The sequence below is a fragment of the Globicephala melas genome, chromosome 1 (genome assembly GCF_963455315.2).
Source record: "Globicephala melas chromosome 1, mGloMel1.2, whole genome shotgun sequence".
In the NCBI taxonomy this organism is placed as follows: Eukaryota; Metazoa; Chordata; class Mammalia; order Artiodactyla; family Delphinidae; genus Globicephala; species Globicephala melas.
The window spans coordinates 43,500,890-43,519,414 of NC_083314.1; the positions used below are offsets into that span (position 1 = coordinate 43,500,890).

Consider the following 18,525-nt stretch of genomic DNA (forward strand, 5'->3'; position numbering starts at 1 on the left):
CCTTCCAAATTACTATTGGATCCAAGAGTCTAGTACAAAGCCTGAAACATTATAGGGACATAATAAATATTATTGAAGTAATGGGTGATGGACTAGCCCTGAGCAATACTGTAGAAGAGGTGACCTTTATTATAGGCACAACAATCTCCCCTAACTTCTTTTTACTCTTTGTTAGTATGTCTCAACCTTCCTAGTGCTTTGTCCCACCCCATTTATTTGTATTTTAATATACAAATATCAATGTCAAACATTTAATAGATCAATATCGGTTATGTTTTTCCAAGTGCATTTGTATTTAACCTTTATGTCCAAGTACTAAATGTGAAAGTAAATAAATGAACAAACAAACAGATCTTCAAATCCCAGTGTGCCTTCCTAATAACTCTAAGGAATAGGGTGAAGTGCCAAAGGACTTATTTAGGAGTAGCAGCCCCTGCTCCCTCCAGAATGGGCTCAAAATTGGAATTGTTATGGCTATAGGTGCTGAAGGGCAGTCCCTGCGAATTGCTGGAAATGCAGAAGCTGGAAACGTTAGTGAAAAATTCAGTGTGGTTTAGTAAAACAGAACTTTGGCCGTAATTCTCTATATATTGGAGAGAGAAGTGCAAAACCCTTATACCAAGGCAGCATTGTCTAGGAACTCAATCATAGAATGCCTTTTCCTCATTTGAAAGTACGAAGCCATTCTGTTAACACTGTTTTGGGATCCCTTTATCAGGCAGAGTCTCCGGTTTGAACGCCTCCTATTTTTCATTTTCCTTTTGCTCACAGCCTCTGACCTAGCATGGTATTTTCTCAGTGTCACATGTTTCCTTTTGTAAATGAACATGAAGCTATCAGAATGTACCATCAGCCAAATGGATGCCAGGAAGAAAGTCTATAGCATCTACTCACAATCGACTTGGTACATTTTGTACTAACAATTGACTTACTATAGTAATGAAGCGGGCTACCACCCAGCATACAGTAAAAGTGACTTATTATAAAGAATGCTGATATTCATGAGAGAACAGAGAAAGACACATGGAAAATGACCCAAAGAAAGTTAAATGCAGATCTAAAACAGAACAGAAAATTTTGTTGTTGCCTGCATTGCCCTTTTACTTAAATCTCTATGATACCTTTTTGGAAGGAAACAAAAATAGTTCTGTTATCAGTATTTCGCTTGGAATGGTTTAAAGATTTATAACCTAGGGATGTTTCTTGGAATCTCTTTAGGTTGGAGAGAGAGTAAGTCTCCAGAAGTTCTTATGTAGTATTATAAAACATATTAACTTATTTATATTATTAATTTTAGCTATATATTTGGATTCCACTCTATGTAAGAATAATTCTTTTTCATTAAAACAGGAGTTCTTAACCTTGACATTATTGACATTTGGGGCTAGATAATCCTTTGCTCTGGGGTACTGTCTGTGACCTCTACCCACCAAATGCCAGTAGGATCCCCCAACTGTGACAACTAAAAATGTCTCCAGGGACTTCCCTGGCAGTCCATTGGTTAAGACTCCATGCTTCCAATGTAGGGGGCGCAGGTTCCATCCCTGGTCTGGGAACTAAGATCCCACATACCTTGCAGTGTGGCCAAAAAATTTAAAAAAATAAAATATAAAAATAAAAATGCCTCCAGATATTGCCCAATGTGCCTGGGAACAAAACTGATCCCCAGTTTAGAAACACTGCACTAAGGCAGGGCATTATCCCTGCTACCTGACATTTATTCCTAAGGCAAACCATTAAAAGTTAGCCAAATTCCCTAAATAATGTAATTAGAAGTGTTATATCAATCCTATTTTTAAAATATTTTCTTATTTTATTTCCAAATTGAAATGTCCCACATCCATTCCATATATTAGTACTCTACTTAAGTTATAAAACCCATCTCAGTCTCTATTCAAGCTATAAAGTCTTCTCAGAAGCTTAATGTCAACACTTTTCAAAATTAGTAATACTGTATAATATAAACACACAATTACTGAGTATATACTCTCTTGGATTGACTTTCCAAATAGTTATTTACACCCATTTCATCTTCCTAGCTAGACCATAAGTAGCTCAAAGGCAAAGCTGCTGCACGAGTAGACACTGGAGCGAGACAGGCTTGAGTTCTAGCCCCAAAAGAGAAGAGCTGTGTGATTTGGGACTATTTATTTAATGTCTTTAAACAAATCCCTACACTGGTAAAATTAAAATTAAAAGATCACATATCTCGGGCTTCCCTGGTGGCACAGTGGTTGAGAGTCCGCCTGCCGATGCAGGAGTCACAGGTTCGTGCCCCGGTCCGGGAAAATCCCACGTGCCAGTGGAGCGGCTGGGCCCGTGAGGCATGGCCGCTGAGCCTGCGCGTCCGGAGCCTGTGCTCCGCAACGGGAGAGGCCACAACAGTGAAAGGCCCGCGTACCGAAAAAAAAAAAAAATCACATATCTCGTAGTGTGACTGAAATGAGTAAATGAAATATAAGTCCTAAGACCTCTGCTTAGCATTTTTGTTCATTTAACAAACACACTGTGTACATTATGCATCAAGTACTTTTCTAAGCACTTCATTATCTAATTTAGTCCTCATTAAAAATTATAGGAGGGAGGAGGAGGGATAAATTAGGAGTTTGGGATTAACATATACATGCTACTGTATATAAAACAGATAACCAACAAGGTCCTACTGTATAGCACAGGGAACTATACTCAATATTTTATAATAACCTATAAGGGAAAAGAATCTGAAAAAAACATATAAATGTATGTATAACTTAATCAGTTTGCTGTACACCTGAAACTGACACAATATTGTAAATCAACTATACTTCAATTAAAAAAAAATCTAGGAGGAAGGTATAATTATTACCCTACATTTAATGTTGAGGAAATTGAGACCTAGGAAAGCTAAATAACTTGCCCAAATTCACACGGTTAATAAAGGAGAAGGGAGATGTGAATCCAAGTAAGCCGGTCCAGATTCCTTGTCCTAACCATTAAGCCATACTTCCCTGCTGGTATGAAACAGGCACTCAGTAAAGTTATCAAGCATAAGTATTGCATTCATTTTTTTTTCTTTTGTACTTCTTCAAGACACTGAATAAGTACCAAGTACATAGCAGATGCTCAGCATTTATTGACGACATTAATAATGGAGGCTTGGGGCTTCCCTGGTAGCGCAGTGGTTGAGAGTCCGCCTGCCGATGCAGGGGACACGGGTTCGTGCCCTGGTCCGGGAAGATCCCACATGCCGCGGAGCGGCTGGGCCCGTGAGCCATGGCCGCTGAGCCTGCGTGTCCGGAGCCTATGCTCCGCAACGGGAGAGGCCACAACAGTGAGAGGCCCACGTACCGCAAAAAAAAAAAAAAAAAAAAAAAAGAATAATGGAGCCTTGCTGGGATAAGCAATGGGTTTTATTTCTTTAACATGTCTTTTTCAAAGTTAAAATTTCAAAACTGTTATTTCATTTTGCATCTGGAGGCTTAGATTACCCTTGTACATAAACTTAAAATAATTTTGTCTAGGATTTTATCTAAAATATTTTATAAAAAACATACTGATACATCAAATGAGGAGTAAGAATGGAAAAGTGCTTCCAAAGAATCAGTAAAATTTACAGGACCCCTCAGGCTATACCTCAGCTAAGTTTAGTCATTTCAATCTCTATGTCATATAATTTTATTTTTAAGAAAACAGTTAAAATATTAAAATATACTAAAATAACATACATGATAAGAGTTTTCCCATAAATTTTAGACCAGGAGAGTTTTTCTCTTTGAAATAAAAACTTTAATAGCATACTTTTCTTTGGAAATTTAAGAAACATTTAACCTGTTTTTTAATTTAATTCCATTAGGTATTAATTGCACCTGTTCAATATAGAAGTATATGATTTCTGGCAAAGAGCATTTACTTAACACATGGTGAGAAGGCAGCATATCACTCAGCTTTAAAAAAGTTTTTTAAATTAAGTTTGTTTTCTTTAATTTTAGGAAACTAAAGAAATTGTAGAACATTAACATGTTAAAGTATATATATGAGAAATATAAAAACTATTTTAGGATGAAGAAGCTCAAGTGTAAGATATATGCGATAAAGAACTAAATGAGCCAATTCCCTGGCAGACTAAATGAGTAGGATCCATCACTAATAGGTCTTGAAAAAATAAAAAGAGAATATGTGGATTGTGTCCCTATTAGTACTGGTGACGTACTCTTCACTTTGACAGGAACCTGCAAATATACCACTGGAATATAGCTCCATTTATCCTATTGAATAAATGTGGTGAAAATTCACACAAAGATCAATTGATGTTAACAAAATATCATAAAATAGTATCATTCACTACATTTATCAGACCTAAAACACATAAATACATACATGTAAACAAACAAAAAAATCTACTGAAATTTAAATAGAAAGGAAAAAAGACTAACCGTACTCACAAAACCATTTGACAGCTTAATAAACTGCATGACATTCTAAATGAGTGAGGAAGAGGAGTGCCTTCCTAACACATTCTATTTCCCTACCACACAGAAAATACAAGCCAAGAGATAAGAGAGGGGCATGCATTCTGGAATACTTTACTCATCTTGAAATTATTTTCCATAAAAAGCCCCCTAGGAAGTTATTTCAGATTTTTTAGAATCGTGGGTGGATACTCAAAAACATTACAAAAATATTTAGTAAACCAAAATTCATGTTCAGTCACAACTGACATCAGGGAAATGTTTGATTCAGAAAAGATGAGAGCAGCAGGGTCATTTATAAAAAAGAATATTTGCAACTTCATAATTAATCCAAGAAAAGATTAATTATGTTATAAATTAATCCAAGATGTTATAAAATTTGAAACCCATGAAAACTCTAGATAGCTTATGGATAGAAATCAGAGCGGTATTTATAATCTACAAAAATGGAGTATAAAATTATTTTTTTAATTCTCTCTTCATTGACGCAAAACAGGAAGCAATATCCTAGAAGAAAGGTATAGTTACACATATTTATGTATTTTATTCATTCATCCAAAATTCTCTGAGATTTTCCTACTATACCAGGCTCAAGACTAAGCACTTATTCTCTAAAAAGTGAAGAAGAAATAGGCCCCAAAATACATGTGACAAGTGTTTCATGGGGCATTTTTTGTTTTGCTTTTTTTGTTTGTTTGGTTGTTTTTTTGGCTGTACCGTATGGCTTGAGGAATCTTAGTTCCCAGGCCAGGGATGGAACCTGGGCCCCCACCACCCTGCAGTGGAAGCGTGGATCCCTAACTACTGGACCACCAGGGAAGTCCCACATGAGAGAGGTGTTAAGCAGAGGTCTGGATAGCTGTCAGGGGAGCAAAGGAGTGAATTGTGCCCAAGAGTATCAAAAAGACAGTGGAAGTACCATTCTACTGTTTCTGTCGAGCTGAAAAAATGAAGGATCCAATAATCTGCTCAACACAGAAATTCAGAATGGAAATTTCTTGTTTCCAAGGTGAAAAACTGAAAATAATCTCAAGTGCACAAACTACCCAAATAGAAAATACTTTGGCTCATACAAAGATTATATTTAAGAAATAAATGTCTTCTTATGTTGATATCTGAAATCATGTTAACAATAACAGATAATATTCATTGAGCAATTACTATGCATGAGGCATGTAATGCTTCACATATGTCAACTCATTGAATTCTCTCAATGTCTCTAAGATGAGAAAAAGAAGACAGAGAGGAAACTTGCCTGAAGACACAAGACCAGTGAGTAGTGCTTTGCCTCTGAAGACCATGTTCTTTCATAAATATATTCTGCCTCCTCCCTGGAGATTCTGATGACCGTGGAATTCAGGAATGGCTACAGGAGAGGGTAATGTATTTTCATAGTAATTTCTACATTGCCCTTGCTGCTAACAAAGATTCTCAGATTACATAGATGATGTTTCTCTACATACAGACTCAACACTATGCCGCTTATCCCAATATGTGCAAATAGGAAGGATGAATTCTAACTTCCTTTCCCAGGGAATTATTAACACTTTGTGTTGAGAGCCATGTCCTTTGAAGAGGCTTAATCCTCTGGATGGTCTCGAGGTGAGGGGATTTGAGACTGCTGCTTTGGAGAGACAAGACTGGAGGTAACAGGGCTACTTTCTTAAAACTCAAATGTGTTTGGGTTTTCTTAAGTTTCTACAAGTGTTGGAAAGTCATGCTTCTGGTGCACTGTGGGTGGCGTGATGACTACAGGATGGTCATGGAGTCTGGACTCTAAGCACCGTTTCCTTGAGCTCAGGGGTAGAGTCTCTCTGGCGTGGCATGTGATCACTGGGAAGACTACTCTGAGAGCTGTCCCAGTGCTTGCCAAAAGTGGAAAGCCAGGATCCATGCAAACAACATTTAGCCGAAGGTTGGATGCCAATGATAGCAGCCACCAAGGCTTATGGCAGGACCCACTCCTAATTTACAGGCAACTCTAAGTGCCTAGAATACCTGTAGGACCCTGGGGAGGGGGAGATCACCTACACTCCCCCACCTATTCTAGTGAATAGGTGCGATTAATGCGATTTAGGAAAATTAATGCGATTTAGAAAAATCATATAGGTGAGATTTCATGGACCTGAGTAATGTGGAGAATATTCGTTTCACTACACAGTGATGTGTGAACTCTTACAGTAATTACTCCATAGGACTGAAAGACATAAAAAAGAACACAGAATGATTCAAAAAGAATCGAACACTTGCAAATAATTAGTATCTGATGCCTGGTTTATATATGAATAGGTAGTAAAAATCGATAGTAAAAAAAAATTTGTAAACGAACTTTCATGTTTAGTTTGAACAATCTTACAGATGCTCCACATGGTCCACGTGCATCCCCCAGATCACAAGTCCCGCATCAGTACTGATGCTGATTCATCCTCGACTCCACATCACCCCTGAAGGTAGGAGTGAAGCCAGTGTGTTTCTTCCTTCCTCAAGACCACGAGGGGGTACAAACCCAAGGTTCTTCCTGAATCCCCACCAGAAGTCAGGTGGTCTAGAATATTTTAAAAGTCTTCCATTCTGTTTGTATCACCCTGTTTTTGTACTTACATTCTTTGACAATATGTGAAAGATGACAATTTAAACTTCCTTTGTTTAGTAAACCAAAATTCATGTTCAGTCACAACTGACGTCAGGGAAATGTTTGATTCAGAAAAGAATACTAGAACAGCCGGGTTCTCAGTAACAAGAAGCATTTATCCAAACTTCTTGCAGTCAACACACTTATAGTACACAACTCAACCAAAGCTCTTTGCAGGGGAGAGGGAAATAGTATTCACAATATTAGAGTAATGAAAAGCAGGGTATGTAGAGTTACCCTGCCTGGGTTCTTAGAAATGTCCTAAATAAAATCACAGATTAGTAAGTTGAGGGAGCATTAAACCATATTAAAATATTTAGGATATATCTATGTATATGAGAGGAAGAGTATATTTATGTACATGAGGGAAAGAGTACACTATATTCATATGGGTATATGCAAACTACTTCTTTTTAAAATAAGACTATGGTGAGTCAGATGCAAATTTGAACTTCAAACTACCTCTTCATATGATGTGAGCATAAGAATACAGGGAAGGGCTGGCACCAGGGCAATGGGAACAAACGTACATGATACATTTGAACAAACTGAGATTAGCAAGGATGTCTGGGAAGGGGCTGTCTTGTTCTTGGCTTGCCCAGTGCTCTGAGGTGAAAACCAGGAAATGAGTGAGATGTTATGATTCAAATGTCAGCTCTGACTCCTCTAAAGATAGTTTATGGAGTGCTGCTGACTGTATTATGATGTTCTAGCAATGCAGTATGGTATTTCTAAAAGAAGCTAGTTAGAATAGGATGAATAATAAAAATAAAATAATCTTGGTATTATATTTTTTAAAAAAGCAGATATAGGACTTCGCTGGCGGTCCAGTGGTTAAGACGCCAGGCTTCCACTGCAGGGGGTGCAGGTTCGATTCCCGGTCAGGGAACTAAGATCCCGCAAGCTGCGCAGTGTAGCCAAAAAATTTTTTTCAAAAGTAAAGCAGATATAGGTGTCAACTATTTGATTCATGTGGCACCCTTGAGAAAGCCCCTACGTACACAGGTAAAGCTGAAAAACCAAATAGTAATCTGTCATTCTTTACCAATATGCAAAACTTTATGGAAATTTGCCTTTTTAAATAAATGTAGATACTATCAACAACAGAAGAGAGGGTAATTTTCTATCATCCTTTTCAGATCTTAGGACATTGTTCACCGTTCTATCCTTGTCTATCTTTAAAGAACTTCTGTATACAAACATCCCAAATTCTGCTTACTTGGTAATCTGTATAGATCAAGCTCATCAAGTAATATCATCAAAACTCCTCTTAGAAAAGTGACAGCTAACACCCATGCCTTTTCTCACTATAATCACCTACAACTTCTCAAAAATAAAATCGTTTGGCATTGTATATTGTCCCTCTACTTTTTCTTACCAACCTTATCATTGAATTTATTTCTCTAAGACTCTCTTTTGTTCTTTTTATCTCCTCCTGATTTCCTGTAAACTCATCAAGGTGATATCAAGGGTTGGCAATGATCTCCTTCCCCCCAAAAAAAATTTAATTCAAGAAAAATAAAATCAAATTACAAATGCTGAATAGAAATGTTAACAGAATGTCACAACACTATCCTTTCTCCAACAGTGATTAATCTCCAGTGGCTATTCCTTCCAAGCGTCCTTCACTTTAAAAAGGAAGCTTTTGGGAATTCCCTGGCAGTCCAGTGGTTAGGACTCCGTGCTCTCGCTGCCGGGGCCAGGGTTCAATCCCTGGTCTGGGAATTAAGATCCCACAAGCTGTGAGGTGTAGCCAAAAGAATAAAAATTAAAAACATAAAAAGAAAGCTTTTTGGAAATCAAGGGTCCAACCTGTGTTGTGTACACTGTGGGGATCTAAAACGTACCTGTTCCCTATTTCATTAGATGAATTAATATCTCATGTTCATTTTTAAGTAATGTCATCAATATCAACTCAAATAGATTTAAAATGACACTTGCAGCATTACTCTCTTCCTTGTCCTAATTACAATAAATAAGCACAGGCAAAGTGCCTGGGGCCTATGGGGAAAGTAGCTAAGAAATCAGATCCAGACCAGTTGAAGGTGACTCAGAGTAGAATTTGACTTGCTATAGGACTCATCTCAAGCATGGTAAAAACCATTCTCTCTCTAAGACAGAGCTCTGCACTGATAGTCAAAGGTCAGTAACTTGCATGGTTGGCGAATCACTGACACAGCCTTTAGTTGAATTATGAATGGCTTTACTAACGGTACAACCTCTAGAGTTTTAAGGCATGTGCTTTTCTCAAGGTCATGGGGGGTACCACTTTTTTTTTTAATCTTTTTTTTAACATCTTTATTGGAGTATAATTGCTTTATAATATTGTGTTAGTTTCTGCTTTATTACAAAGTGAATCAGCTATATGTATACATATATCCCCACATCCCCTCCCTCTTGCATCTCCCTCCCACCCTCCGTATCCCACCCCTCTAGGTGGTCACAAAGCACCAAGCTGATCTCCCTGTGCTATGCGGCTGCTTCCCACTAGCTATCTATTTTACATTTGGTAGTGTATGGCTTCCAATTTGGATTCTCTTTTTTCTTTTTTCTAAAAAATAAATTTATTTATTTTATTTATTTATTTTTGGCTGCGTTGGGTCTTTGTTGCTGTGTGCAGGCTTTCTCTAGTTGCGGCAAGCAGGGGCTACTCTTCGTTGCGGTCCGCGGGCTTTTCATTGCGGCAGCTTCTCTTGTTGCAGAGCATAGGCTCTAGGTGCGTGGGTTTCAGTAATTGTGGCACATGGGCTCAGTAGTTGTGGCTCACAGGCTCTAGAGCGCAGGTAGTAGTAGTAGTAGTCTCAGTAGTTGGGGTGCACGGGCTTAGTTGCTCCGCGGCATATGGGATCTTCCCAGACCAGGGCTTGAACCCGTGTCCCCTGCATTGGCAGGCGGATTCTTAACCACTGTGCCACCAGGGAAGTCCCTGGCTTCTCTTTCACAGGAGCCTTTCTCCAGTGAACTCTCGTTTAATTGATGAAAATGCAAAGAATTATAAAAAGCAAAAGAATAACTTAAGAAAAGCTTTGGCAAAGGAGTGATTAAATGGGGTAGATTGATGTACGAGATAAAATTTAGAAAATAAACCCCTGGTCCAGACTAGATGTGAAGAAATTGTCCTTGCTCCCGTCACCTCTCCTGAGAAGCACTGCTAATCAAAAACTCTTACCATTAGATTCCACCTCCCGGCCCCCTCCTTCCAACTTTTACCAACTTCCTGGACACCCTTCATTCACTGAAGGCTTGAGCCCAGAGCTCAAATTCTTCATTCCTTAATATTTAACCTCTCTCTATGGGCCCATTTTAATTGCGATTTCAACAAGCTCAAGTCCCTCCTATTCTTTTTTTTTTTAACATCTTTATTGGAGTATAATTGCTTTACAATGGTGTGTTAGTTTCTGCTTTCCCTCCTATTCTTAAATATAAAAAGCATACTCTATAGTCACCTCCAATATATTTAACATACTATGGCCAGAACAAATATTTTTTTAAATAAAGAGCCAATCCTGTGACTTGTGACTCAAATGCCATCAAATTCTTCCCACTGCATTTCTGATAAAATCTCAGTCTTGTTGTATGAGTGCCTGTCCTCTTTCACCTTTGCTGTGTGTCTCTAACAGTTTGGGACCTCACAAGCAATCTGCCCTTCGCTCGCCTTTGAACATGCTGTTTTCTCTGCCTGGGATTCTCCCTGCTCTCAGCACTAAGATTTTCTTCCTTCAAGAACCAGTGTAAATGCCATTTCAGCCAGAAAGACTTCCCTGTTCCCCAGACTGGTAAATTGCAATCTCCATTCTTTCCCCCAAACCCGTCCTGAGGGGTAAATGGCCATTCCCATATTTTAGCAATAATCTACAACTTTACCCAATGCGTTATCACAATACTTATCCATCCTTCTTTGTATTCCCAGCTCCACGACCCCTAGTCATTTGCATGGTAAGATTAACCAGGAAAACTGCATTTTAAAACGTAGAAGGAGCTGTGACGGGGCGAGAGAGAGTCATGGACATATACACACTAACAAACGTAGTAAGGTAGATAGCTAGTGGGAAGCAGCCGCATGGCACAGGGATATTGGCTCGGTGCTTTGTGACAGCCTGGAGGGGTGGGATAGGGAGGGTGGGAGGGAGGGAGACGCAAGAGGGAAGAGATATGGGAACATATGTATATGTATAACTGATTCACTTTGTTATAAAGCAGAAACTAACACACCATTGTAAAGTAATTATACCCCAATAAAGATGTTAAAAAAAAAAAAAAGAAAAATACAATATAAAAAAAAAAAAAAAAAAAAAAAAAACAAACGTAGAAGGATACTGCCACCAAATTAATTCAACATTATCCTCAGGCTTTGGTTCATATCATTTCAAGCTGTCCCACACCAGTTTCTATAGCTATTTGCACACATAATGAACACACTTAAAGCCATAAGAATTAAACTGCATTTTTTAAAAATCCAAAGGCACAATACCTCACAGAGGCAGCTAGTTTAAAGTCGTAACTCGGCCATCTTTCCAAAATAGAATGGAAATGTCTTTGAAATCCAAAACTCTGTCCTAGGACAGTCATTTTATCTGATCCCAAGTACTCCCAATTAATGTAAAGTCAAGGTAAAACACTATTCTGACAGATAAAAGAGCATCAGAGAACCATTCAAAATGTTATCATTCAAAGATGTAGACAAAGATTATCACATCTGAAAAAGGGACAGCCCCAGGTTTGTCAAGGAACTCAGGCAACTGAAGAGTGAATCATAATTACGTATTTTCAACAGAAAAGCAAATAAGGGCACTTACGCATGTCACCGAAGGCCCCCTTTGTTACTTTTGTGGCACGTAACACCACTACTGTGAACTTGTGGGAATAATGGTGCTCCACCTGGAAAAAAAAATTCATAATGAATTTAAAATAAGCCTGTAATATAGGATCCAGGTAAATTGTTTTCATTGTTTCCTGGAGACTAATTGAAAATACTCCAGTTGAAAGGAAGTAACATGCATACCAGAAACATTCTTTGATCATGAGGCTTTTCCTTTTTTGATCCTTTCCTCTCTCTGGCACAGAATGATTGAGAAGTTTATATCATGCTTTAAAATGTCACTGCAGCTTGACTGTTAGGACTTCTTTGCAGTCCCTGCTTTACAGGGTTTACCAAGCCCTTGGGAAAAATGTAAATCAGGACTGCAGGCTTTCTAGGCGCACAATCAGGCTTTGTACTAGGTGATAAGCAAGACCTGCCTTAGAAAGGTGAAGTCAGAGCAAGATGTTTGCATTATCTAAATGTGTTTGTTTTTATTGTTACTGTTCAATGAAAGTCTTTTTTTGGTATAACATTTCCAGAGCAGTTTTCAAAATCCTTTGGATCCAAAGCAATAACCAGCAAGCTACTTATATTAATTTTAATTTATTTGTTAAAACCATATGTGACAATGTTAAAAGTTTCTATTAGCCTAATAGCTTGCATGCACATAAGAAGTATTAACAGGTAGAAGACTTTATTAAACACTTCACGTAACTGGATATTAGTTCTCAAATGATTCTACTCACCAAAACAGAATGGGAAAGCAGAAACTCACAAAGTTCTCTGAGCAACTGAAACGATTACAAAATCTTTATCTAAAGCTCAAGCATTTTTGTTTAATCTTAGGAGAGGCCCACATTTATAAGTTACTCCTACCTTTCATAATTTTAATACACTTGCTTAACTTGTTAAAACGTCCATAACTGGGTTACCCTGGTGGCGCAGTGGTTGAGAGTCTGCCTGCAGATGCAGGGGACACGGGTTCGTGCCCCGGTCCGGGAAGATCCCACATGCCGTGGAGCGGCTGGGCCCGTGAGCCATGGCCGCTGAGCCTGCGCATCCGGAGCCTGTGCTCCGCAACGGGAGAGGCCACAACAGTGAGACGCCCGCATACCGCAAAAAAAAAAAAAAAAAGTCCATAACTAATTAAAAAGAAGCTAAGATACTGACAATACTGAGAAGTAAGTCTAAAAGTAAGGAGGCAGAAAAAAATTATAAAAGTGGACTCATAAGGACCAGCAATAGTGGGATATAGGAGCAAAAGTTATACAGCATTCAACAGTTTCTTAAGATATCACTCTATCAACAGAGTAATATATGTCCAGATTTATAACACAGCATCAAGAAGAGGTGAAGTCATGAATAATGAGCATACCTTGTTTAAAAAGGCAGAGAAGCATATAAAATCTTTCAAGGTAATTTTTATTAAAGTCAAAGAGAAATGCCTTCTATTTTCAGAAGGGCTCTGAATTGCCAAAGTTTTATTCTACATACATGAAATTATCAATCATAAAAAAATGAGTGCTTAAAAAAAGGCATATTGCCTTATACTACAACCAAAAATCGCATGCACTCCTCCCACCAAAAAAAAAAAAAAAAAAAACAGAGAAAGAGAGAATCCAGAGAATTCCCTGGCGGTCCAGTGATTAGAACTCCATGCTTCCACTGCAGGGGGTACAGGTTCATTCTTGGGTGGGGAACTAAGATCCTGCATGCCGCGCTGTGGCCAAATAAAAAAAGAGAGAGAATCCACTATCATAATTAGAAACTTCAACACCCCTCTATCAGAAATGAACAGATGCAGTAGGCAGAAAATCAGTAAGGACAGAGTTGAACTCAACAGCACCATCAGTCAACTAGATATAACTAACACTTACAGACTACTTCATCCAACAGCAGCAGAATACATATTATTCTTAAGCTAACATGGAACAAAACTTCAATGTCTACTCTCACAATGGAATTAAACTAGAAATCAGTAACAGAATAATAGCTAAAAAAATCACAAAGTACTTGGAGATTAAACAACTACTAAATAACATAAATGTCAAACAAGAAGTCTCAAGAGAAATTTTTAAATATTTGGAACTAAATGAAAATGCAACGACAACTTATCAAAGTTTAGCGGGATGCACTGAAAGTAGTGCTTAGAGGGAAATTTACAGCACTGAAACATATATGTGTGTGTGTGTGTGTGTGTGTGTGTGTATACATATATACATACATATATATGAAAGACCTAAAATCAATCATCTAAGTGTCTACTTCAGGAAACTAGAAAAAGAAGGGCAAATTAAATCCCAAGTAAGCAGAAGAAAAATTGTAAGAACTGGAGGAGTGAATAAAATTAAAAATGGAAAATCAATAGAGAAAATCAATGAAATCAAAATTTGAAAAGATCGATAAAATTGATAAGCCTTTAGCAAGGCTAAATAAGAAAAAAACAGAGAGAACACAAATTATAAATATCATAATTGAATGAAGGAAGTTCATTACAGATCATATGGACATTAAAAGAATAATAAAGGAACACTATGAACAATTCTAAGCCCACAATTTCAAAACCTAGATGAAATGGACCGATTCCTTGAAAGACAAAATCTGCCAAAATTCACACAAGTAGAAATAGACAATCTTAATAGGCCTATGTTTATAAAGAAATTGAGTCAAAGTTTAACTTTTCAAAACAGAAAACACCAGGCCCAGATGGATTCACTGGTAAATTCTACCAAACGCTTAAGGAAGAAATTATACCAATGTTCTCCAATCTCTTCCAGAAGATAGAAGTAGAGAGAATAGTTCCTAACTCATTCTATGAAGCCAGGTTTATCCTGATAACAAAACTATACAGAGGCACTGCAAGAAAAGAAAACTTCAGACCAATGTCTCTCATAAAGAAAGATATAAAAATTCTCAACAAACTATTAGCAAATAAAACCCAAAAATGCATAAAAGGAATTGTAACCACAACCACATGGTATTTATCCCAGGTATGGAAGACTGGTTCAGCATTTGAAAAGTAATTATTGTAATCCATCACATTAACAGTCTAAAGAAGAAAAATCACATGATCATATCAATAGACACAAAAAAGTATTTGACAAAATTCAATACCTATTCATGATGAAAACTCTCAGCAACCTAAAAATAGATGGAAATTTTTTCAACTGGATAAGGAACACCTATAAAAATCCTACAGCCAATATCATAGTTAATGGTGTGAAACTAGAAGTTTTCCTGAAAAGATCAAGACAAGGATGCCCCCTCTTACCACTTCTTTCAACATTGTACTGGATGTCCTAGCTAATGCAATAAGACAAGAAAGGGAAATATAAGATGTATGGATAGTGAAGGAAGAAATAAAACTGTCTCTGTTCACAGATGACATGATTGACTATGTAGAAAACCCAAGTGAATTGATTTTTAAAACTCCTGGAATTAGAAGTGATTATAGCAAGGTTGTAGGTTATAAGTTTAATATGCAAAATTCAATCTTTTTCCTATATACCAACAATGAACAGGTGGAATTTGAAATTAAAACACAATACCATTTACATTAGCATTGCCCACACACACAAAAAAAGAAAAACTTAGGTATAAATCTAAAAAAAATGTACAAGGCCTATATAAGGAAAACTACAAAACTCTGATAAAGGAAAGCAATCAAGAGCTAAATAAAAAGAGAAATATTCCATGTTCATGGATAGAAGACTGAATATTGTCAAGATATCAGTTCTCTCCAAATTGATCTATAGATTCAAGGCCATCCCAATCAAAATCTCAGCAAGTTATTTTGTAGATATCAACAAACTGACTCTAAAGTTTATATGGAAAGACAAAAGACTCCAGAATAACCAACATAATGTTGAAGGAGAAGAATAAACTTGTAGGACTGATGCTACCTGACATCGAGACTTACTATAATGCTACAGTAATCAAAACAGTATGGCATTGATGAAAGAATAAACAACTAGATCAATGGAACAGAATAGAAAGCCCCAAAATAGACCAACACACATATAGTCAACTGATCTTTTACAAAAGAGCAAAGGCAATACAATGGAAAAAAGATAGCCTTTTCATCAAATGGTGCTGGAAAAACTAGACATCCACATTAAAAAAAAAAAAAAAAAGAGAGAGAGAGACAAATGATATCTGAGCCTGAAACAGAATAAGCAAATGTTCTTGAAAATCCAATTTAGGGATTAGCTTTCCCCACTAAAGAGAACTTTTCAATAATTATCATATATAATAGTACATACTCCCCAAATCATCTATGCTATTTTTCCATATCCTAGAAATTTAATACCACATGGGTTTTCAAATGCCGAAAAACTCCCTCGTAGGATAAAAATGATTAGCAATTCTCATCTATTATTTAACATTTTTTGAAACTGTTACAAATGTATTCATATGTCAAATGTTTATTAATAACAGGTACAGAAAGATGAAATTTTTATTAGAAGGATTCATTGAGTATGAACCATCTGTTACACATTCTAATAGATGCAAATTCTCATTTTCACAACAACCCTATAAAATAGATGTTATTATATGTACTTATAGATGAGTAAAGTGAGAGGTTAAGTAATTTCCCAGTATCTCACAGACAGTAAAAGTTAAAACTGAATTAGAATCCAGTCTTCCTGTCCCCAATGTCTTTACTCTTTCTATATTCCTTTACTTATAGAGAATAATAATATCAACATCAATACCTAATAGCAAAAAAGGCTATTTCCATTTATTAAAGTTATACAGATATTTACAATCTAGTGCATTATATCTGTAGTTGATCTAAAGTCTCTCTAGAGGAGACCTTCAAGATGGTGGAAGAGTAAGATGTGGAGATCACCTTCCTCCCCACAAATACATCAGAAATATATCTACATGCGGAACAACTCCTACAGAACACCTACTGAACACGGGCAGAAGACCTCAGACTTCCCAAAAGGAAAGAAACTCCCCACATACCTGGGTAGGGCAAAAGAAAAAAGAAAAAAGGGACAAAAGAATAGAGATGGGACCTGCACAAGTGGGAGGAAGCTGTGAAGGAGGAAAAGTTTCCACATACTAGGAAGTCCCTTCACTAGTGGAGATGGGGGGCGGCGGGGGGCGGGGGAAGCTTCAGAGCCATGGAGGACAGCGCAGCAATAGGGGTGCACAGGGCAAAGTGGAGACATTCCCGCACAGAGGATCTGTGCTGACCAGCACTCACCAGCCCGAGAGGCTTGTCTGCTCACCCGCCGGGGCGCGCGGGGGCTGGGAGCTGAGGCTCGGGCTTCGGAGGTCAGATCCCAGGGAGAGGACTGGGGTTGGCTGCATGAACACAGCCTGAACGGGGCTAGTGTGCGACAGCTAGCAGGGAGGGAGTCTGGGAAAAAGTCTGGAATTGCCTAAAAGGCAAGAGACCATTGTTTCGGGGTGCGCAAGGAGAGGGGAATCAGAGCACTGCCTAAACAAGCTCCAGAGATGGGTGTGAGCTGTGGCTATCAGTGTGGACACGGGAGACAGGCATGAAATGCTAAGGCTGCTGCTACAGCCACCAAGAAGCTTGTGTACAAGCACGGGTCACTATCCACACCTCCCCTCCCAGAAGCCTGTGCAGCCCACCACTGCCAGGGTACCGTGATCCAGCGACCACTTCCCCAGAAGAACACATGGCACACATCAGGCAGTTGCAACGTCATGTTGGCCTCTGCCACTGCAGGCTCACGCCACATTCTGTACCACTCCTTCCCCCTGGCCTGAGTAAGCCAGAACCCCTGAATCAGCTTCTCCTTTATCCCCGTCCTCTCTGAGTGGAAAACAGATGCCCTCCGGCGACCTATACGCAGAGGCGGGGCCAAATCCAAAGCTGAGGCCAAGGAGCTGTACAAACAAAGAAGAGAAAGGGAAATTCCTCCCAGTAGCCTCCGGAGCAGTGGATTAAATCTTCACAATCAACTTGATATACCTGTATCACTGGAATACCTGAATAGACAATGAATCATCCCAAATGTGAGGCAGTGGACTTTGGGAGCAACTGTAGACTTCAGGTTTGCTTTCTGCATCTAATTTGTTCCTGGTTTTATGTTTATCTTAGTTGAGTATTTAGAGTTTATTATCATTGGTATATTTGGTTATTAATTTGGTTGCTCTCTTCCTTTTTATATATATAGATATAGATACAGATATTTTTTTCCTTTTTCTCTTTCTGTGAGTGTGTATGCTTCTTTCTGTGATTTACTCTGTATAGCTTTTCTTTTACCATTTGTCCTACGGTTCTGTCTGTCCATTTTTATTTATTTTTTTCTTTCCTTATTTATTACCTTTTAATTTTTCTACTTTTTAATAATTCTTTTATTTTAATAAATTTATTTTATTCTTTCTTTCTTTCTCCCTTTTCTTCTGAGCCGTGTGGCTGACAGGGTATTGGAGTTCTGGCTGGGTTAGAGGCCTGTGCCTCTGAGGTGGGAGAGCTGAGTTAAGGACATTGGACCACCAGAGACCACCTGGCTCCATGTAATATCAAATGACAAAAGTTCTCCCAGAGATCTCCATTTCAACGCTAAGACACAGCTCCACTCAATGATCAGCAAGCTACAGTGCTGGACACCCTAAGCTAAACAACTAGCAAGACAGGAACACAACCCCACCCATTAGAA

General features: G+C 38.1%; 1 protein-coding gene across 2 annotated transcripts in view; it reads right to left on the bottom strand.

Moving 5' to 3' along the window:
* PLA2G4A (phospholipase A2 group IVA) overlaps positions 1-18,525 on the bottom strand; it is a 160,124-nt gene that overhangs the window by 101,622 nt on the left and 39,977 nt on the right. Inside the window, exons 1-2 of one of the 2 annotated variants that reach the window (XM_060285693.1) lie at positions 12,083-12,114; positions 11,877-11,958 (exon numbers count right to left, since the gene is read on the bottom strand). In XM_060285693.1, coding sequence (XP_060141676.1) covers positions 11,877-11,958; positions 12,083-12,091 — 91 coding nt within the window. In that variant the 5' untranslated portion in view covers positions 12,092-12,114. Of the gene's footprint in view, positions 1-11,876; positions 11,959-12,082; positions 12,115-18,525 lie in introns of those variants that run through there. The other variant, XM_030873016.2, reaches the window with a different exon arrangement.